The sequence below is a fragment of the Fundulus heteroclitus genome, chromosome 8 (assembly GCF_011125445.2).
Source record: "Fundulus heteroclitus isolate FHET01 chromosome 8, MU-UCD_Fhet_4.1, whole genome shotgun sequence".
Lineage (NCBI taxonomy): Eukaryota > Metazoa > Chordata > Actinopteri > Cyprinodontiformes > Fundulidae > Fundulus > Fundulus heteroclitus.
In genome coordinates, this window is record NC_046368.1 from 8435929 (window position 1) to 8459538 (window position 23610).

The 23610-nt window shown below is 41.1% G+C and overlaps 1 protein-coding gene across 1 annotated transcript in view; it reads left to right on the top strand.

Moving 5' to 3' along the window:
• Positions 1–16611, top strand: part of tsc1b (TSC complex subunit 1b) — a 39655-nt gene extending 23044 nt beyond the window's left edge. Inside the window, exons 15-22 of the mRNA XM_012864194.3 lie at positions 2715–2758; positions 7144–7310; positions 9077–9259; positions 9347–9457; positions 10370–10492; positions 12820–13007; positions 13602–13787; positions 15087–16611. Of these exons, the coding sequence (XP_012719648.2) occupies positions 2715–2758; positions 7144–7310; positions 9077–9259; positions 9347–9457; positions 10370–10492; positions 12820–13007; positions 13602–13787; positions 15087–15681 (1597 nt within the window). The 3' untranslated portion in view covers positions 15682–16611. The remainder of the gene's footprint in view (positions 1–2714; positions 2759–7143; positions 7311–9076; positions 9260–9346; positions 9458–10369; positions 10493–12819; positions 13008–13601; positions 13788–15086) is intronic.
• Positions 16612–23610: the final 6999 nt, after the last annotated feature.

Below are 23610 nucleotides of genomic sequence, written 5' to 3' on the forward strand. Positions count from 1 at the left end.
CTCATGAGTTGTCAACATAACACGCTAAATCTTAAATGTACGTGGACATATAAAAGAAAAAGGGGCGCAGTGCTTGCTACTGAATGTCAACACTATGACAACTAGATAACAAGGTCAGGAAAAAGTTTTAATTAAGTGAAGCCGGGAATTAAAACAGTACAAGAAGCTTCAAATAAAAGGTGTTCTTTATGTTCAACCTAAACACCAACTCCGATAGACGTTCAGTAGAGCAGGTGTTTAAATTAATCAATCACTGCTGCGAAAGCTTATAGCAGTGAAAGCTAATATACCACAGCCATCACTTAATAAACGCAAAATAAACGACCCTCTAAAAACGGAAAACTGTAATGGACTGAAAGTCCTGTTTTTTATGTGGGAAATTATTTGCGTGTCTTTTAGTATAATTCTGATATATTGGCGCTGTTGTCTGTTTCTATGGTAACGATACTGAATGTAGTGTAGCTGACATAACAGGGCGGGAAAAAGTGGTTTGAGTTTTTTTTCCAACGGTTCAGTTATATTTTAAATAAGGTATTCACTTATTTTTTACTCTATTCTCTATTCTTTTACTACATTAAGTCTCTCCTGAGTAAAATTAGGTCTTAATATTTCAATAAGTCTCCCTCACCTGCAAGTCTGAGTCCACTGCTATCCCTGAATCGGTTAGCAGCTTGTGGCCTGCTGAATGACACATATACAACAATAGAACCTTAAACTGTCCTTTATTCCTTTATCTCACACATCTCATTAAGATTATTTTCGCAACACTGTTTGCATTTTACCTGAAAACCACTGAGCTATATAATACACTGGAGTGCTGATTTTACCGAAAAACTGAAGTCACTGGCCGCCATCTTGCTACTCCCTACTCTCACAGAATCCCACAGGATTTGGTTGCAACAACAAGCAGTTTTCTGGCTGTGGGAAAACGTTTCATAGGTAATTCTACAGTCAGTGGATGTACTAACACTATCAACTACTAGGAAATTAGGTGCTGAAACATTTTACATGTTATTCATATTAAAAATATATATGTATATAAGTATGTATATATGTATAAATATGTTTTTGTATATTGTTATTTATATATTTATAAATGTTATAAATATATATTTAATGAATAAAATGCTAAATATTTCAGCACATGACTTACTCAGTACTTGATATTTTTAGAACATAACATAAAAGTATATGGCATTTGACATTTTAAAAGTCTTAAGCCCCCCCTGAACATGAGAAAATCCTCGTTATTCGATGCTGTAGCGCACATATTCCCTAGTTACCGGGGGGAAATAGGGAGTACCAATATGGCGGCTGGTGGCTTCAAAGCAACTCGTTTAAACAGACGGTGATTAGCACTCCAGTGTATAATATAACTCAGTGCTGAAAACCCGTAGCATCTTCCACCGAGGAAGCGATCTGAATTATATTTGTTCCCTGTTAGAAAGAAGAATAGCCTGCATTAAATGCTGTCATGTTTTCCTACTCATTTTAATTCGCCCAAAAAAACTTACACGTTGCTGCTGTTTGGAGAAAAAGCTCCGGATGTCAGGCAGCTTTTTCGGTGGCATTTTTTGCCAACCCTGAGTCCAATAGGTTAGCTACCGGTTAAATTTAATGAACACCGCTGTGTTGCTATCTCTCCTCCTGTCGATCACATCAAATGGTGGGAGTAGCAATAGCGGGGGCTTTTGAAAGGAAGCGTCAGGAGAGGGGGGGCGTAGGGGGTGATGGGGAGAAAGCGAGAGGCAACAGATTTTTTTTTTTTTTCTGAGGAGCGGCGGAGTTTTTTTTTTTTTTTTTTTGTCGGGGTTTGTGGACGGTGAACAGCGGGGAGAACTTTTTTATTTTCTTTCTGAGGAGCGGCCTGAATGGAGTTTTAATCAGATATACACAGCACCGAAAGTAAAATACGTGTACAAAATATTGGTGGGGACTGTCCCCCTACCGGTCAAGATTGGTGGGGACATGTCCATACCAGTCCTTAAGGAAGTTACGCCTATGAAAGACACCGTTAGTTGATTCACCACAGGAGGTAGTGACAAATAAAGTCTGTAAAATAAACACACTTACCATTACTCTGTTTCAGTCTGTGCCTCCACTGCCTTAAATCAGGGATTACTGGGTGTGTTTAGTTTGGTTCCCGGTAGGGCTGGGTATCATCTAGGATGATCCAATTCGATACGATTCTCAATACATAGCTCAGCTTAATTTTATTTGACTCCAATATCGATATTTATTACTTTCAAATTAATCCTCAAAGTTATTCAATCAACAAAACCAGCCAAATATTATTTTTATGTTAAATTTATTGAACACTGATGTATTAACAGGAAAATAAAGTGCATTTGGTTCAATGCCTTTAATGTATCACAGAAACCAAAAATGTGCCCAAACGTCTGATTTTAGGGACGAAGGTGTTTCTAAAATTCTGTTGGCCATTCTGCAATTTCGTCTCACTTGCTCTTCCTCGCTGTGAACAGTAACGGTGCGCTGTAATAACGCCCCCTAGGGGCTGGGAGGTATATTGATATTGAAAACCAGACTATCAATATTAAGTCGTTTTTAAAAACATCAATATTAATCTTTGTATCGATTTTTATGCACAGCCCTAATTCCCTTTGTGTTGAATGTAAACTGAAGGAAAGGATTACATCAAATTCAAAACTGATCCAGATTTTCTTTTTTCTTTTTTTTCCCCTCTTCTCTTACAGATTACCTTTGCCAAGTAAGTCAGCTGACTGGACACACTTCGGAGGTAAGGCGCTGCGAAATGAGGGCGATTCTCTGGGATCTTTGGCGGATGTTAAAAATGATCAAATAGATCCAAATATGTGAAGGTAATCCAGGCAGTTTAACGGGAACCGGCAGAGCGCTTCACAGCTTGCCACAGAAAGCTGTGAAGCGCTCAGGTCCTGGTGGCAGCCGTTCAAAAGATCATAAAGTGGGTTAAGAGTCACCGCTTGGAGCTCTGTTGTTGCGGCGCCTCTTAAACAGATCCTGATTTCGACTTTGTAAAGTGCCTCGAGATGACATGTTTCATGAATTGGCGCTATATAAATAAAATTGAATTGAATTGACTGGACGGATCACAAATAACCTAAAGGCAAAACTGATTCTTCTTTCAGACAGAATGAAAAGATTTGAAACCTTGAAGTTTGTCAGGTTAGACTCATCGTCCTTTTGGTGTCAAGCTTTCCTAAAACAGAAAAGACAGACATCACAGAAAATCCAAAAATGCACAATGTTTAGAATAAAAAAAAAATTCTATAAATCAACTTGAAAGGTGAAACTTTGACTGTTTTATGTTGAGTTTTGACAATAAGAACTTGGAGCTAACAAAAGCCCAAACGGTTTCTCAGCCTGTTAGGAAACTGCATGAGGCCAATAAAACAGGGATGTTTAACACAGAAATGCCTGCCTCCTGAAAAACGAGTGCATGTGCGGTGCAGGATGTGCCGTCGGTTCTTGGTTGAGGTTCATTTTGCATCAATGACTGTGCAGCGTGGCATGGAGGAGAGCTGCCTGTGGGTCCGCTGAGGTATCCAGACCGCTTCCACACCAGCCTTCAGCTCATTTGCGTTTGACTCTGGTGTCCGTCATCTCCCTCATGAGATAAATTTGATTTAATTGGTTAATTCCAATTTACAATTTATTAAGATTTAAATTTTGGAAAATCTGGATTTTATTTTGCCAATGCACTCACTGGGCTTCCATGAAGAGAACAACCGCAATGCTGAATATACGCTTAGGAAAATATATTGTAAAGAGGAAACTTTTTTAACCATAATGTGAGGCACTTTAATTTACTTGTTTTTTTAAGTTAGTTTGAAGTTACCATATTTTCGGACTAGAAAGGACGCTTAAAATCCTTACATTTACTCAAAAATTGATGGTGCACCTTATATATGATTGCGCTCAAATGTGCTCAAAAATCTGTTAATATGTGTAAGTACGACTCTGATTAGCAACGAAGCCGCTCCGCTCAATGTATATTCTGAGCATTACGGTACACTGTCACTACCTGATAGGACCCCTGAGCTGTCTACAATACTGCCTGACTGTAATATCTAAGCTAGAAGTGTATTCATGTGAAGGCCCCCACATAATCGGGTGTAGATCACTCCACGGAGGTCCGCATACAGCTATGTGTCACTCTATAAACTTCTTGGCACCAAAAAGTCTTCACATCAAACTGTTTTTATATGTGACACTGAGGTTGAGCTGCTCCAATCAGGCGGCCTCCAGGATGCAGCATCACAGTCCCTCTGTGTTCTCACTGACAGGTGGGAACCTGCTGGAAAAGAAACGGCTCTAAATCATCAGCTAGCTAATCACACATTTTACCATCCGCCATCTTGTTTTATAAGCATATTTAACGGCTTGTATTTAGTCGCACTTTGAATTCAGGCCAACTCCCAGATGAAATGCTTGACATAAAATAAATTCTTAAAATTTCTTTTTGTGAAATCAAAAGGAGGGGGAAAAAAGTCTATGTAATCAGACTTAGTATGTTAAAGTGGGAGATTTTATTTTTAAGCCATTTTGCCCAGCCGTATTCTTCACAATACTCCGTATGTATTCTATGGGGTTCAGATCGGGCCAGTTTGATGGTCAATCAAACTGTTACCATCGATCTGATCATGCTGTAAGCACAGGGAAGAACGATGTTCCCAAAATTCACACCTAGAGTGTGCATCTTTTTCATCCACACTTTTTCCTTCCACTCAACTTTCCTCTGCTTTGACACAGCCCGCGTCTTTAAGCGTCACCTTCAGCAACTTACCCTCCTCGTGGAAGGCATCAGTGGCTGTAAGGCTAAACCACTCTGTGTGTAATGAACCAGTTTCACTTCTTATTTCAACTTCTTATTTTAATAATCTAACCTCAGCACCTTGTAAAAAAAGGCTGCCTTGGGTCTTTTTGATAATTTTTACTGGGAATGCGTGGACGTGAAGTGTGATCGGCGGAGTTGATCTCTTTAGAAAGCGGCGACGTTGATGTTAAAGCGTCGGCAGGAAAGCTCCTAATGCATTGTGACGGGTTGTTGACGCCGTCCGTTGGTCAGATTCCTCCTGCTGGAGGTGCTGAGGGAAAGAAAAGCTAAAAGGAAAGAAGACAGTAGCTCTGCATGAAGCCTCAAAGCTACACGGAGGTGAAGCACCTTCTCTGACCGGAACAAAAATCAGGATTTTTATGAGCCGGACCCCAGGCTTTCTGCTCAAGGATCTCGCTGTGCCTGTTAAAGCCGTCTGAAGTATGCGAGGAGGAGCGGGGATCCGTCACATGCTCCGAGACATGAGCCGTGTGTTAAAGTGTTGCCAAGTTGGACAGGGAGTTTTTTTTTTTTTTCCTTCTTTCAGCCGAGGTTTATCAAAACAACGTTCCCACAGTTCAGATGACTCTGCTTTTGTTTGGATGCCAGGCCACAAGAATCTAATTTTCTGCAGCTGCAGCCCTCGACAAAGTGGACAGATAGGCCGAACCTCTGCCAGTGTGCAATTACGCCTCTGCAATTGAATGATCCCCACTGGGCTTCCTGATGGAAGTCACGGCATTTCTGTTGCACCTAAGCAAATCTGCTCCCGTCACTGCAGGCCTGCACTTGAGAAGCCGTTTCAGGACGTCCCGAGCCCCGCAAAAGTATTCCCACCCACTAAACCTTTCCGTCCGTGTCTCTACCTGCCTTGTGCCGCCAGAGACAGGAAAATTTGTCCATTCCTCTTTGCAGCAAAGATGAAGCTCCATCATATTGGTGTGAGATGATCGAGTCTTCCCACAGATTCCCTAACATGTCTAGGTCTGGACTTTGACTAGGCCATTCACATGACTCCGCTGCGTGTTTAGGGTCGTTATCCTGCTGAAAGACGAACCTCGAGCCATTTGAAGTTGGCTCCAGCCATCTTCCTGTCAACATCCCCACAGCAGGATAGTGCCGCCGCTATGTTGCGTGGTGCGTTCAGGGTGGTTACAGGCGTTGGTCTTGCAACCCACAGAGGGCTTTGCATGCATGGCACAAAGTTAAATTTTAATGACATTTTGACCAGAAAACATGTTGGCTGCGTCCCCAAATCAGGCTTTTTTGGAAGTTTGTCTAACAATGACTTTTACTCTGGCCACGCTTTGATAAATGAGCTGTGGCTCTCCTCACTGCTTTCTTTACGTGTTCTGTCAGTTTACTGTGAGGCGGATGGGCGGGTTTTGGTAGAGTTGCATCTGTGCCGTTGATTGGATGGTTTAAGAATGGCAAAACTATAACAGGACCACCTTTTCTATCAGAAACCCAAGAAAAAAGGGACACATGCTTTGAAGGTTTCTGTCTTCGGGCTCATATACCGTATTTTTCGGATTATAAGGTGCACCCAATATTCTTCCCAAGTGAGTAATATCACTCCTTAAAGTCCACAGCTCTCTATCCGTCTCTGTCAGGAGGACAGAGTAGCTGGACTACACTGCCCTATTTCTAACATAAGGCCAAAATAAACTTTTACATTGAATAAACATACTAGGATCATTGCTGGTAGCGCGTACTCGGCCGCACTGTGCGCATACTCAAGCTCAGTGTGACATATGAAACAGTTCGATGCGAAGACTTCTTGGTGCCAAGAAGTTTATAGAGTAACGCATACCTGTATGCGGACCTCCGTGGAGTGAACTACACCCGAGTATGTGGGGGCCTGTACATGAATACACTTCTAGTTTCTACATTACAGTCAGGCAGTCTTGTAGACAGCTCAGGGGTCCTATCAGGTAGTGACTCAGTGTACCGTAATGCTCAGAATATCCATTAAGTGGAGCGGCTTCATTGCTAACCAAAGTTGTACTTAAACATTTTAACAGATTTTTGAGCGCATTGTACCACAGAAAATGTAAAAGATTTAAGGATTTTAAGTGTGCCTTATAGTCCGAAAAATACAGCAGTTCATCTGAAGGAGAAAAGCTGCTCAATATGAGGTAACATCCATCAGCAGAGGAAGAACAGGCAACGAAGTGTCTAAAAGCAAGCAACCCAGACTACGTCACATTTTAGAAGAAAACTCTTTCATGTTTTAGGCAGCAAAGCTCCTTCAGCCTCCTCACCTGCAACGTCTGCCGTCCGCTTCTTTGAATCGTAACGAACGTGCGCTCCCTGCCTTTCCTCAGGCTCGGCTCCTCTGGACGAGCTCCACACGCTCCGCAGCCAGCTGCTCCTGCTGCACAACCAGCTGCTGTACGAGCGCTACAAGAGGGAGCAGCACGCCGTGCGCAACCGACGCCTCCTCCGACGCATCATCAACGCCACGGCGCTGGAGGAGCAGAACAACGCAATGGCAAGTTTCACCGGAGCTGCCTTCCTTAGAAACAAGAAACTTTAGTTAAACAGTCAGGGAAAAAACTGCATGTGAATTTAAGTAATCTGTAGGGGTCAGTATGACGTTGAAATGCTGGACTTATGTGAGAGAAATACTCTTCAGATGAAGTCTGTGAATGTTTTCATGTGGGTCTATCGCCCAAAGTGTACAGTAATATATATATTCTGGATATAGAATGGTTATTCCTTTGGTAGAAACCAAAGAAAGTTTGGCATCACCTCTCTGAAGCTGGAAGACAAAAAAAATAATCCGGGGGGAAAAAAGCAAACAAAAGCATTTTTCACACGTTAGTTGCTCAATAAATTTTAGGGTTAGGGTTAAAATAAATATTCTTAGGCTAAAACGCCCAAGAGTTTATTTAATTATGAACTTTTTTTTTAAAAATCCTGCCATTTTGTTTTGTAATTTCTGCCGTTTGTTGCTGTCGTTTGATTTGGTGGCTGTGATTGGTTGTTTTTGTCTATCTGAGTGAAGTATTTTCAAGGCATATTCTGATTAGGACTGGATGATAATTCAATAACAATATATAATCGATCGATAGAAGTATATCGATGATAGAAAAAAAGGGTCAATAAAAAGTTTAATAGAATAATAGTTTTCCTTCCTTTTAGCATTCTAGCCATGTAGGTTAATATTACAGTCATTACATCCTACCAACCAATCACAACGCACACCCAGAAACCAAGCTCCGCCCCCTCCAGAGAGTTCAGAGAGCATGCGTTATTTTTGCTTTTTTTAAAACTTGCAATTTTGGTAAAAAGTTGGTTGAATAAAGGGTTAAGTTTGAATTCAGTGTTTGTGTGTCTGTATCTAGAAATAAGTTGCTAAGCAACAGCATAAAATGGGCAGGGCTGCACTTAAAATATATGTTTTGAAAAGGCCCGGTAACAAGGAAGGATGCAGCATAGAAGCGTCCTTCCTCCCTTCTTTCCTTTGTTGTGTCCTTGCTTTCTTTTCTCCTTTTATACATCCTTGCAACCTTCATTCCTTTCTACCTCCCTCTCTTATGTTCTTCCGGCCTTCTTTCCTTCCTTGTGTCCATCCTTTATTCTTCCTCCATCCTTCAGTTTCTTCTTTCCTTTTGTCCTTCTTTTTTTTACCTTTCCTTTTTTCCCTTCTTCCTTACTTTTCCTCCCTGTGTCCTTCCTCCCTTGTTTTCATCCTTGCTTTCTTTTTTCTTTTATGCATCCTTGTGATCTTCCTTTCGTTCTTCCTTTTACTCTTTCATCCCTGTCATTTCTTCCTTCTGTCCTTCTTTCCGTTTCCTACCTCTGTACCCCTTTTTATGTCCTTGTCCTTTCTTCGTTCTCTGTCAGTCCGTCTTGCTTTTCTTACTCCATCCCGTCCGTCCTTCCTTCTTCTTATCCGCGCTTCTTTGCTGACATCCTTCCTTCCTTTCCTTTGTTTTGCCCTTCCCTCCTTTCTATCCTTCCTCGTGTGCCACCTCTCCTCTTTCCAACCTTATGTCCTTGTTTTTAACCTTAACTTCCTTGTAGTTTCTGCTTTTTTCCCTCCCAGGTCTCGTGTGTAAAGCCTGTGATCTGTAGAAATATCTGCATGGTGAACTTTTGTATTTCATAGTTTTAAATCAGCATAAAGGTCCAATCTTTCTGGAAACCTGCGTCTGGAACTGATAGTGAACAATCCCAGCCAAACCACTCAGTTGTTGTAACCACAGTGTTTGTTCTCTGCCTGGACGTCCTGTCCTTGCTTCTCGGGTGCAGAAGGATCAGCTGAACCTGCAGAGCGTGGACATCGCGTCCCTGAGGGACAGCCTGCAGGTGGAACAGCAGCGGTACCGGCAGCTGTGGGACGACCGCGAGACGGTGGTGACCCGGCTGCACAGTCAGATCCGGCAGCTGCAGCAGAGCCGGGACGACTACTACACCAAGAACCAGGAGCTTCAGGTGCTCACCTGCAGAACGTCAGCCGCATCGCCGCGTTCCGTCGCCACCCCTGATTTCTGACGGTCTTCATCTGAACGGTTTCCACAGAGCAAGTTACAGGAGTGTCAGAAGAGGATGGACGACCTGGAGGCGGAGCTTCAGAGGGCTAACAACAAAGTCTGCCACACGGGGCACCTTCTCAACCAGATGACCATCAAGGTAGAGTTGCAGACGCTTAGTTTGGTCCCATTTGTCTGACTTAATGTGTGAAGAATCCCTACAGTAACTCAATTTGACTTAAGATGAGCTAAAATGACTGGAGATCATAGTAATACCCTGAGTAAATGTTCCAGGCCAACATGTATTGTTCGTAAAGAGCTAAAAAAACTTAAAAAACAAAACAATTGGACTTTTTTTTCGAAGTTTGAAGACGTTTCACTTCCTATCCTGAAAGCTTTCTCAATTCAAAAAGTCTGGAGTAGTGTGGAGTTCCACGCTTTATTGTACTGCCCAACAGAGGCCTTGGAATAGCTTAAGATGACACACAAAGCAAAGCGAAATGTCATCAAACTTAAAAAAAAGTCCATATATTTTGTTTTTTTAGCTCTTTTGGAATGACCATGACCTGGATGACTGAGAATCTTCCCCAGCTTGTGAACAAATGTTCCCTGTTTTAGACGGCCTTACAAATGGGTCCATTCGTAGTAAAATGGAGTTTATTCTGTTGGATAAACGTCACATTTCTGAGCTTCACAAACCGTTAACAAGTAACCAGTGAAGACAGGGGAAGCTGGTTGATTTCTGCTTTAAAAGCAGCAAAAAAAAAAAAAAAAAAAACGGATCTCCAGTTTCGCTGCCGACGGCACATTTTTCTGGTCTGGGAAGACGACAGATTTAAAAATATGTATGTTTCCCCGTTCCACTGCGCTGTCTGAAGGTTGGTCTCCATCCATTCACGGCGGTATCAGGTTGACTTCTTTGCTGAAATGTTGATGAATGGAGCGAAAGCCTGAGTTATGTTCTCATCCGTACAGTTGACACGCTCCTCGGTTCCGTTTGGCAGCTTTTTATTTGTGGCCTAATTGCTTGTTTGTCCTTCGATGTTATTGGTTTGTCTCCTTCGTTCTTCAGCTGAGCAACAGCGAGGGCACCCAGCAGCAGATGAGCTTCCTGAACAAGCAGCTGCTGCTCCTGGGGGAGGCGCATAAGCTGTCCATGCAGGAATCCCAGCATGCAGGGATGAGTAACACAAAGGTATGCTGGAAAGCACTGTCTGTCTGTCAGAAGTGGGGTAAATACATGTTTTATTTTACTTTTCACTTCAGGTATTTCCAGTCAAAGTGCAGTATTTTATTAAATTAGCTCAAATATTATTCATTATAGATAAATACAATTTTGCAAAGTGAAATGTTCTTAGCTGGTTTTGCCTTTCAGAAACCAGAAATCAAACTCTGACACAAAATAATTGTAATCTTTAGTGTTAGCTTGTTTTTCCCGTCACTTAAACTTCAAATAAAATACAGGTTGCCTGTAAATTCAACAAACATTTCCTGTAAATATATCAAAGTAACATATGAGGTCTGGGAAAGCTGCCTTACACATTTCAGGATGTTATCTGTATGTTCTGGAACATAGGATGAAGGGAAAAACAGCCTCTATGATGTGAAATCTGGCTTGTAAATTCTCAAATTGAAACCTGTACACTTGGGAAATCCTGTAATTTAGCTGGTTCTTGGAATCTAGACTGTAAATTTGGAGCAAAGTAGCCTGTATAAGCTCTGGGAACTTAGCTGGAAACCTCTGGGGAAAGTAGCTTGTGAATATTGGAAGATCCTGAAAACTAGCCTGCAGGTTTCAGGTATGTAAGAGCTACTAAACATGTGGTATTAACATGTGTTTTTCACACTATAAGTCACACTTTTTTTCATAGTTTGGCTGATCATATGACTTATACATAAAATTTAAATGGTAAATCATGCTGACCAACATGAACCAAGGAGATAACATTACCGTCTATAGCCACAAGAGGGCTCTCTAGGCTTGTGAAAACTATCCTTCTCCTGTGCCACTTCAAGATTAATTGAAACATTAACTTATAGACAACAAAGACTAAACAAATGGTTGTATCTTTTTTCACTGTTTCAGTCTGCATTCACGCAGCAGAGCGTTGCGTGGTGCAGCTCAAAGCATCCAGACCGCGACAGAACCCTGTTATTGGGCTGTCTCTGAAGCTAACTATAGCTAGCGCTAGCTTACAGCTCTATTTTCCAGGCGGTTTACAACTTCGCTGATGTGCGTGAGCTTTATGTTGCTCTGAAACATTTGTGTCATACTGTTAGCTTAGCACGTAGCACCGTTACGCTCACGGTCTAATTTAGTCGTAAGTTTGAAATTTTCAGCATAACGGTCCGATATGCTGAAATACGATGCGGTGAGACTTGTATATGCTTTTTCCTCTTTATGACGCATTTTTGACTGATGCGACTTATATTTCGGAGTGACTTGTAGTCCATAAAATGTGGTAATCCAGTTCACACACCTTCCACATACCTGCCAGATAGGGGCAACGCCTGATGTTGCCAAAGGAAAATTGGCAAATCAGTGTAAGGTTCTGTCCGAAATGTTCTAATTCCAGCTCCTAGCTCCTGTTCCTCGACGTTTCATGAGGTGAACAATAAGAACTGTACCATCAGTAGAAAAGGAGCTTTGGACTCTCTGCCTTTAACTCATACGTCATTACCAGGGATGTAACAATACATCAGTCCACATGGATATAACGTTCAGATGATTGACGATCCAATTAGATCGATGCAAAATGAAAATATCGATCCATATCGGCATTTTTAAGATGCACCTTTTAGATTGAAATTCACAAAACATGAGACTAATGTGGACAGGTGATCTACTGTTATTATTATTATTATTTTAAAATTAAAAGAATGCTGTTTAAAATCTCTTCTTGGAAATAAAATAGTAAAATCTTATTTGTTTTTTTTGTGCCAATATCAAAGCGATTTGTAGCGTTAAATGGACAGATGATATCGCATCATGTCGTTTGTGCTTATCGGTCATGTCACGCAAAGGATTGTGGGATTCCTTATGGCTCCTTAGCGCCAGTGAGGGAGATTGCGAGCTCCCCATGCTGTAGGAGCAATAATAGGAAGCATATAGGCTCCTTTTCCTGCCTCCTTCCTTACTGACTGCACTTATCAACGCCATCTTGGCTAAAGAACTTTTCGGAAGCAACCTTAGAGCTTATTGTCACGTTGCGTGCTTTTCGGACATAACGGCAGTTTTTAGCATTAATATTTACCCGTCTGTGTTAAAGCAGAAGATTTTAACCTCACGTTCGGTCATGATTTCAGTTTTCAAACACCTTTTTTTCTTTGTAATCTTTTGAAGCAACATCATGGATGTTTTCAAGTGGTTATTGAGAGTTTGCTGTCAAACCACACCCAGGAAAAGACACGTCAGCTTGAAAAATCTCTTTAACATTTACTCTGACACACAGTTCATATCATATCCTGTTTTTTTTTTTTTTGTTTTGTTTTTGTTTTTCTGGGCCATGCTGCGCCTCCCAGGAGACCCAGATGCTGCAGACGTCCCACATGAAGGAAGTGGACACGCTGAGGCAGAGTCTGCTGGGTCAGGGGCAGAAGCTGGAGGCGGCGCAACAGAGAGTCGCCGAGCTGGAGACCCACCTCTCCAAGAAGGAGCACCTCATCGCGGAGCAGAAGAAGTTTCTCGAGGATGTGAAATGCCAAGCGAAGTGAGTACTGGTCTGATCCCTTGTATGATGTCAGCTGCTTCATATAATCGAGATCACACGTGTGAAACTCAAGGCCCGCGGGCCGAATCCGGCCTGCCAAGGCAATTTATCCGGCCCTCCAGAGCCAAATAGGGATATCATGTCATAAAAGTAGACACATATATCCTTTTAAAGTGTGTAAAGTGGCTAAAGCTGTGCCTCCTGTAGTAACATCATCCTGCCACTAGATGTCAGTTTTCTCACAACACATTAAAACAACCCAGAAATGTCCAGAAAGAGAAACAGTGATGCAGAATGATGAGTTTAAATTGTAACTCACCCCAATATCAACTTTTATGTATATAAACTGTTTAAACTGGACCTAAGGTGCTACTTTTATGTTATTGTGCTTTTTTTAAAAATATAAACAGAAATTAAATTATCAAATCAAAAGTATCATCTATACAGGTGCAACCGGCCCTTTTAATGACTTCATGATGTCAAAGTGGCCCAATATAGAAACAAGTTTGACACCGCTGATCTAGATATGTTTAAATCTCACGAATATGCTGCTCCTCTGCTCTTTCTTCCCTCCACGTCTGTTTCTCTTCGCAGGGCGGAGCTGCAGGCCTCAGACAGCCGCTTTCAGGCTCAGAGGAGAATCACTCAGCTGCTGCAGACAGAGCTCCTGCAGCTCTACAGCCGAGTGGAGATGGAGGCTCCTGCCGGTCCCTCCGGCGCCACCAGCAGCAGTTCACCACCAGAGGGCAGAGCTGACACACGCACCGCTGCAGACTCCAGGTCCGGCCGGCTTTAATGCGGCTTTTCAGCAATAAAACTTTTTACATTTGTGGTTTAGTTACACTTTACTTCCCCCTACCAACTATTTTGATGCCAGAGTAGGAGCAGATAATGCTCATCCGCCTCCTCTGTTTCTTTGCTCAGAATAAAATAAACAAACAACCTATTAGAGGGATGTCCTCTAATCAAACCATACATTTAGCTGCTTTTAAGAAGAATAGATTTTCTCCCATGCTTCTTACGTCAGTGAGTGAAGCTCTGCAGTCACCATGGCTACTGATTTTCATGCACTGCTATGATGGTAAACATGACCTTAAAACTGACCAGAAACAAGGCAAGTTTAGTCTCATTTAATGTCACAGTGAAAGAAAAACATGTATCTATTTTTTTAACACTTACGGCAAGTCATTGACATATATTATAGTGCTTTGCTACAATGGATAGTCTAATTAACAGTTAAATACAGCAGTGAGGATTTCTAGCATTGTGACCCACCAAGTCAGTAATAAGTGAACAATTTATTCAGTTGGAGGGAAGTTGTTCACTTTAGCATCATCGTGTGTCGTTAAGGCCGAATTAAGTGGAAAAGGCTCTCAGTTCATCAGTTTATGTTAGTTTTAACGAAGGGAGCTTTCTGTTTAGGAAACTTTTTGTTTGAAACATTTTATTTCTTTGTTTTTTCTTTCTTATTTTCTTTCTTTGTTGTGGTTTTATTAGTTTATTTTTTTCTTTCTTTTGTCTTTCTTTGTTTCTTTATATATTTTTTCTTTGTTTCTTTATATTTTTTTTCTTTGTTTATTTATTAATTTCTTTTTTCTTTTCTATACTTTTTTGTTTTTGTTTTTCTTTTCTTTCTTTCTTTCGTTCTTTCTTTCTTTCTTTCTTTCTTTCTTTCTTTCTTTCTTTCTTTCTTTCTTTCTTTCTTTCTAAATGTACACATTAAGTCTAACTGAACAAGGAAAATCCAGAAATTAAATTAAAGAAATTAAAAAAGAAAATTTTCTTTTTTTCCCCATTCTTTTTTCTTTCTTTCTTTCTTTCTTTCTTTCTTTCTTTCTTTCTTTCTTTCTTTCTTTCTTTCTTTCTTTCTTTCTTATTTATTTACGCATTAAGTCTAACTGAACAAGGAAAATCCAGAAATTAATAGAACAGATTCTTAATTCTGCCTCATATATAGATTTAGTCTTCAACAAAATAATCTTCCAGAAAGTCTTTTTGAGTTTTTTTGTGGACATTTCTTCTTGTTTTTGCTGTTTGTGAAAACTGAACCCTGAGATTCTTCTCGGTTTTGTCCTGCAGCGCCGCGGTGGCCGACGGACTTCCCGCCCGCCAGGAGCCGGACATCAGACCGCCTCACGATTCCCCTCGGGGGACCAACGGCAGCACTTTATCGCCGGGCCAAGCCAAGGCAAGCAGCTCTTCCAAGCCGGCGGCCGCCTCCATGAACGGCAGCCAGGACCTGACCCCGCCCCTGCTGATGGAGCCGTCCCCGTCCTGCCCCCACGCCAACCCGGCCTCAGACGCGCCGCTCACCGTGGGCTCGTACCCCAGCGCCAAGAGCTTCCTGGGCATGAAGGCGCGCGAGCTGTTCCGCAACAAGAGCGAGAGCCAGTGCGACGACGAGCAGCCGCCTCCGCCGCGCCTCGCCGGCCTCGCCCACAGCCTGAAAACGGAGCTGTGCGTGGAGCCGAGCTCAACCCCCGCCGCTGCCGTCACTGTGTGCGCCAAGGATCCGCCGTCCGAGCCCCGGCTGAGACCCCCCGGCCAGGGTAGCCCCCGCAGGAAGGCGGGGACCGGGGCGGGTGGCGGTAAGGGCCCCGCAGGGATGGGCCGCCCGCGGCAGCAGCAGCTAAAGATCATGGACTACAACGAAATGCATCACGAGCACAGTTAAAGACGCAGGACTGAGCCGGGGCGAAGGACACCACTGAGAGAGAGACTAAAGCCGAACCACGGAGAAAAGCTACAAATCCGCTAAAAAGTCACACGTCCGCAACTTTTTGGCATTCAGTGTTATTTTTTATTTTATTTTTTTCCTCTGAGTGGACAACAGGATTTCCCTGCTTCTCTTTCTTCCTGTCTTCTTTTTGAGAATTAATAAAAAAAAAAGATAAAATAATCATTCCTATGAAAGACATTAGAATCAGTGAAACCAGGCAGAATATTTTAAGGATGAAATGTTGAACCTGGAAAAGACGCGTCGCAGAGAGCGCCGTTATGCCCTGGGGAGTCCCGTCCGAAGGTTTTCCCAACGTTGTCAGACTTCCTCTCAAAATGTAGCCGTGTTAACGAGCTGATCTGAAACGTTCCCGTTCCCAGCTTTAATTGCCAGGAAGGGAGAGGTTGCCAAAAATATCCCGAATATACAAAGTTGTATCCCACTTTTCCCGCATTCAGCTGCTTTGTTTTGTACTCCCGGGTACTTAACATCTCTATACTCCTCCACGCAAACAATAATGCCGATTCCAAACGTCTGGTCCAACGGGTTTCCCGCCTCTCCCTCTTTTAGTTTTTCTTTAATTCTCTCCCGACTGATCCTGAAAGTTGCGTAAAGCCTGTTGTCCACTGGGAACTCCTGCTGTCATTTCCTTCTGCCTCGCCGTCTGAAGCATGTTCAACAATCCTCTTTAAATGCCAACCGTAGTAACAACAGGAAACCACGAACAGAAGGTACAATCAGCACAAACACGCGACAACCGGGACTCTGAGCGGAGCTGCAGAATCTGGGACAAAACGGCAGAGAAGAAAATACGGAAGTTCATAAAGCAGTGGCTTGTGTTTAACTGTGAACAATAAAGATCGTCTTCAATGTTTTGCACTACAACTCGATGTTTGTGGTCTTTCATCCCGGCGCCGCACTGCCAAATTTCCTGGCCTGGGGTCTCTCTGCATGGAGTTTGCATGTGCTCCCAGTGCATGCGTGGGTTCTCTCCGGGTACACCTGCGCCCCCCCCCCTCCCCCCCACACAGTCCAAAAACACGAGTGTTAGGTTAATTATTCCAAAAAAAGTAAAAAACAAAGCAACTGGACTTGTTTTCCGTAGTTGAAGACGTTTCGCTTCCTCTCCAAGAAGCTTTCTCAATTCAAAAAGTCTGGAGTAATGTGGAGTAACAAGCTTTATATTACTGCCAAAAAAGGCCTTGTAATGGCTTAGATAACATGCAAATTCAACAGAAACAGGTCCACCCCTTAGTAATAGGCGGTCGTTAAAGCCATTAAGCCAGCAGATTGAACCGAAACTGGTCCACTCCTCTGTAACGAGGAGTCGTTAGGGTCGTTATTGGCCTGGTTTAAAGGAGCGATGTTTGATCACGCGTATGAAGATGACCGGAAGTTCGTTTTGGGTGCGCTTCGACCAAGAGTAAAAAGTATATATATTGTTTTATCCAGCAAGGAACAAAGAAAGTAGCTTTTTTTTAATTTGTAGGTTTTAGAACTTAAAATGGTGACTAGTAAAGAACTGACTGGAGATTTGATTTGGTTAATCAAGAAGAGCCAATCCATGGATAATTATCCAACAATACAACTAGTGCTGGCCAATAATTTAATACCGATATATAATCGATCGATAGCCGTATATCAATAATAGAAAAAAAGGTCAATAAAAGTTTCAATAGAATAACAGTTTTCCTTCTTTAAGCATTCTAGCCATGTTAGTTAATATTATAGTCGTTACATCCTCCCAACCAATCAGAACGCAGACCCAGGAACCAAGCTCCGCCCCCTCCAAAGAGTTCAGAGAGCATGTGTTTATTTTTAAAAACTTATAGTTTTGGTAAAAAGTTGGTTGAATAAAGGGTTTAGTTTAAATTCAGTGTGCATCTAAAAAATAGGTCATTAAGCAACAGCATAAAATGTCCAGGGCTGCACTTAAAATATATGTTTTGAATTTGTAGATAATTATCGATATCGATCAATATGATTTCGATTTCATCGATATGTTTTTTTTATATTGTCCAGCCCTAAATACAACCGCCAAAAAAAAAAGCTCAAGCTTATCATTTAGGACGTTTTCAATAAGACTGCGCTACTATTTGATAATAAAAACATGATAACATCACTTTGGAGTTATTTTTGATATACCGAGTTGACCCAGGATGCACTTTAAAAGGATTCCTGCTGCAGTGCAGCATTTCAGACCGGTCAAAATGATTTGGACCGTTGCTCATTCTTCCCCAGTACCATGGTGTTTATATCTGGCTTGAATGCGTTTCAGTTGGATAACTTAAGTCGAGCGTTGAAAAAGTGCTGACAAACCTTTTGATTTGGTTCCTCTGTCTTTCTCAGTGAAAGCTAAGAGTCCAGCCGGTTTGCTTTGGTGCTGGTCAGCAGATTGTCGCTTGGTGCAGCTCTCCACATAAGTGTTCTGCTCGAGCTTTTAATGCAGTGCTGCCTTTGTTTGGTAGACCGTAGCCTACTGAAAGTTTCCCGTACATATTTGTGAGAAAGATGAGCCTTTTTGAAGGTGATTAAGATGCACACATCTGCGGGGAGCCGGCATACCGACGATGGCAACTAGAAGGAAATGGATGGAAATGAAGCTTTTTTTATGCTAAAGAGCTGAAATCAAAGGATCAGTTTATTGCCGAGTTCCTGGAAAGTGCGAAGTGCGACCAGGCGGAGTCTGATGGACTTAACCTAATGTCCCAGAGGCGTCCTGTTGGACGTAGGTCACCCTACTGGCAGATTGGGCCCTGGTGCTTGCAGCTTGCTCTGCTGACGTGGCAGGTGTCCGAATTACAGCATGGAGGCAAAGTCACAAGTCTTTAATAGTCGAGATTAGCAAGTCTTAAGTCCAATGGTTTAAATTTCAAGTCAAAATGATCTTTATCTGAAACTACACATGCAAAAAATAAATGTTTAACTTGGTTCTTGGGAACCACTGGTCCCCTGCAGTGGACCGAGGGCTCCCTAACCCAGTTTCTGACTTTGACGAGACCATCAAGTGATCCACACCTCTGGCTACTGGTCCCTCTCGCAGCCGTCCAGGGCTCCATTCCCAAATTCAGGACCTTTGTCGTCTCTCTGCCGCTTTCTCGTCTGAAATACCGCCAATGAAGGCCGCTCCCGCCACAAGACCTTTGTAACAACCGGGAGCATGTCGCTGTAAAAACACCGTCCCAAAAGGGAAAACATGGTGTTGGAAACGAGATACTTTTCTTCCGCAGGCACATTAATGTTGGAGCGAAATAGTTTAAGCAGTGTTTGAGGAAAACCTGTAAGAGACCTGAGAGGGGGCGGAGCTTCAGCTTCCAGCTGGACTGTGACAGGAAACATGGAGCCAGAGCTGCAAGGAAACAGCACATTTGTGTTAGAATGGCCACCGGAGCCACATATGGCTCAGAAAAACTCTGGCTACAAATAAAGAAGAAACCAACTAATGTTTTTTTTTTTTACGCAAACCTAATAACAGAAGCTGGGTTCACTAGTTATTCAGTTTTTTCATAGAATAAATGTTTATTTACCACAACAGAATAACACTAAAAGTGGCAGTAATATTTTTTTTGTTTGGATCTATTCTTCTTGTCATCAGGTGGGAAGCTAAACACTTCATTTTACATACATCATGGACCCATCCTCTTTCTCCTAAAGTTCTATTTTTCTTAAATTTTCTTAAATATAAAAGGGATGTTCCTCAAAACTGACATCACATTTCCTGTAGCAGTTGTATTTAATTATGAAATGTCATTTTTCCAAAGGTCTTGCAACACTTGCAGCTCTAAACGGGTTTTATTTAGCGGGAGGGTAGAAACAGTTCTTCGGATTATAAACTGTTACAGATCTCTGGTCTAGTCAAAGTCTGGAACCTGAATCCAGCGGAGAATCTGTGAAAACGCGTCACTCCTCATCCTCACCGGGACTGAGGGGAAAAATGTTAAGATGTGTGAAGCTGGTGGATTCTGACCCAAGAACACCTACAGCTGTAACTTTAGTGGTTCCATAAAGTTCTGACTCGGTGACTCCACAGTTGGTGTCGCTACAGAACCTTCTCTTTTAACCCTTCCTTCGTTATCCTGGGGTATTTTTTAATCTTTATTTTTTTTAATTTGTTCTCTCATGTTCTCCTGAGTGCGGACCTTATTCCACCAGAGGACACTGTTGCTCCAGAATCCAACTCCAGAACCTTCCTTCATCCATGTTGGGCTCAACAGGTCGGTTAACGTGGAGCCAGTCAGTGATCAGAGAGGAGTCATGGGCTTCATCCTGACCTGATAAGCTCTCCTAGAGGACTGCAAATTAAAAGCATTGTCGTATTTATATGTTTGTGAACCTGTTACAGCTTTGTTTTTTGTTTTTCCTTCTTTAGCTTCCTTAAAGAGTTTTAGTTCATTGCTGAGGCGACAAACAGCTTTTCTGTTATATTTGCTTTTTCATACAATGTTTTTAAATTAATTTATTATCAGTCAACTCATGGGTTGCTTGTAGTTTTAATATTTATTAGAAATATTTTAGGTACCTTTTTTAATTTTAAAATAAATGCCTGCCGTGTGGGCTGTAGGGGCGTTCAAAACATCAGACATTTCCAACTTTTGCTCAAATCTTTCCTAAATATTTTCTGTTTTTTTACAGTTTATAGAAAAATGAGTATAAAACAGTTTTTTTTGGATATGTCAGAATATTTTTCTTTTTAAATGTCAATTCTTGGGCTATCCTGGGCTCAAATTATTTGATCCAATTTGAAAAAACATGTTATGTCTGTATACATTTTTTATTACTCTAGGCACCATGATTTTGTTATTTTCTTGAATTTTTCTATACTTTTTTTATATTTATTCCTGGTTACAAATCAATTTGATGACTCTGGGCGTCAAACAATTATTTCAAATTAGAATTAATTCAAATATTTTCAGGGGTTTTATTTCTACATGTACTAAAACTATTCTTATTATATTTTGTTGTGACAAAACCTTTTTTCTATGTTACCTGTGACACGTGAATAAGATCTATCAGACCTTGGGGCTTTTGTTGCTTCCAAACACCCAAATATCCTTTTTTTAATTATTGTTTTAGTTAAACTGACCAAATATAATTAGTTTATCAAATGTGTGTATTTGTACTTCATGTGAAAGAGGGATAAAAAAAAGTAATATGATTAATTTACCAGCAATCCACAGGGTCAAGGAGATTGATGCCGGATAATTGGGCACACAGGGAATCCTCGGCAATTTGTGCTTTCAGACTCTACTTGAGAAATTAGATGTCAGTGCAAATGTGAAATTGCTCCTCAATGTTCTCAAAGATTGCATGAAAATTTAAATATAAATCTTAAGTATTTCCAGCCAAAGGGATTCTTCCACTTTTTTTTTTTACCCCAACCGACTTGAAAAGAAGTCCTGTGAAAATGATCCGAACGAAAGGAAAAGTGAGCAAGGAGGGGAGGAAACAGACATCGGGGCTCGTGTAAAAGTTCGAGGCTGTTGCTCTCAGTAAAATCCTCATGCAAGAATTTATCACACTCCCTCTGACAGGAAGTACAGCTTGAATCTATCTAAAGACGAGTGATTATAATATTCAACGCACCTATAATGTAAATCATAACTCGCCTCTTTTATCAGTGCGGGAGACGAGGGGAGAATAAATTAAAAAAGAGGCAAAGTAGATCGAATTTGAGGTTACAGAGTTAAAAAAAGTTATTTCAGTTTGTATTAAATTTGAAAACTTTTAGCTGATCCATTATTTATTGATGTACATTTTATCAGTTTAGCTTTTTTTTTTTGCAGAAGATTAGCTAAATGATCTTTATCGTTCAGCCCATGAGGATAATGGTCAGTTTTATACATTTGATGATTTTTATTCATGAATTTAAATTTAACACAGCCAAAGGTATTTGCTCCCTTAAAGATCTCTTTTATTTTTACTCTTTTTTTCCTCTCTGAAATGTTTCAGATAATCAATAACTTTTTAAAATTAGACAAACATAACCAGAGTAAATTCAAAAATTAGTTTCAGAATTTTGATTTTATTTATTAGGTGAACACTGAACCAGACCAAGTTGGGTCTATGCAGAGAAATTCATTGCCCTCCTTGGTAAATCATGACTTAATTGCAATAAACAACATTTTTGTTGCTGAGATCAGCTTATACTTGTAGAATTAGGAGCTCCCTTAAATAGGACCTGTCTGACAACACGAAGTAGGCTAAAACATCTCAAACAGCAACATATGATGTCCTGATCTAAAGAAATTCAACAACAGGGGAAAAACAAAGTCACTAACATCTTTTCAGTCTGAAAAATGTTCCAAAGCCATTTCTAAGGATCTGGAGGTCATAAAGAACCCAGAACAACTTCTAGAGCACTGCAGGCCTCAGTTTAGGTCAACGTTCACAATTCAACAGCAGAAATTAAACTGGGCAAAACACAAAGACCTGCGTCATGCTTTCTTTTTTTTTTTTTTTTCAGATCAAATGTGAGACTTCTGTCTGTATTGCCGCTTCAGGCCTCGGACTTATGGCGGTAATTGGTGGTATCATCAGCTCTGGTCTCTCTCTGGTCAAACTCATCGAGGTTATGCAGCAGGACAAAAAGGTCTTGCAGTGGCCTAGTCAAAGTCTGGACTCAAGTCCAATTAAAAGGACGTGGTATGACATTAAAAAAGTCAATTAATGCTTCCAAACTGTGCCTGTGTTACTTTCCCCCTAATAAATGAAATCACTCTTTGAAAACCACATTTTGTTTTTACTCATGTTATCTTTGTCTGAAATGAAGACGTGTTTGATGATCTGAAACATTTAAGCCTGACAAAAAAGCAAAAACTGAAGAAATCTGTATGAGGGGTGAATACTTTTTCATAGCTCTGCATGACAAAAGTTTGATGCCAAATATAATAATAATAACAATAATAATAATAATAATAATAATAATAATAATGTCATTTGAAAGATTAACTTACTAGTGATTCCATCAACTCTGACTAACTTCCCTGTCATGGATGAAAAATAACGTTACCACGGCATGATGCTGCCACCACCATGCATCGCCATGGTGTGTTCAAGGTGAGCCTCAGTCATAGTTTCCTCTCCTGCAGCTTCTGACAGGTTTCCTTTCAGGATTCCTCTTTATTTAGCTCCATCTATCTTCCCATCAACTCAGCATGATGCTGCCACCACCGTGCTGTCTACACCCAATATTTGAATCCATCTAAAGATGGCCGATTATAGTATCCAGGATAGCAATGATAAACAATGAGACGAGTAAAAAACCATCTATGACCTCAAATTTGAGCTTACTGAGTAAAAAGAAAAAGTTGTTTCAGTGTGTTTAACAACTTTTAGTGGATCCATTATTTTTCCTGGGGTTCAATGTTCGTTTTAACAATTCAGCTTGGAGTAAATAAATCATAATCATCGTCATCAGAGTCTGATCAAAATTTATGGAAGATCAAAATAAACTGATTGCCCTGAAAGTCCCGCTCCCAACTCCGAGCTGCACTTATTAAATATAAGTGTTTATTCCTCAGTGTGCAAAAAGAAAATGCTAAACAAGAAAATTTTTGGTTAGCATACTCCATACTGACACTGTGGAAAACGGCTTCATTTGTCCTCATTAAAAGCTTAAAAGTTCATGAATAAATAATCCTTAAAAAGGATACTTTCCCTCTCTTTTTTTTTCTTAATCTTAAGGCCTTATGCAAAATAAACTCACTGACTAAATAAATACGCTCCATAAAGGCTGTTTAGAAAGACGTCCACCCCCTCCCTCTGCCTCCAGATTTAGATGGCTGACGTTCACCTAAAGATCACATCCGATCCGATGCCGGCTGTCAGTTTTGGAGGGAGAAAAATTGGACCTCCGAGAGTCGACTTAATGCAATTAAAGTGAGG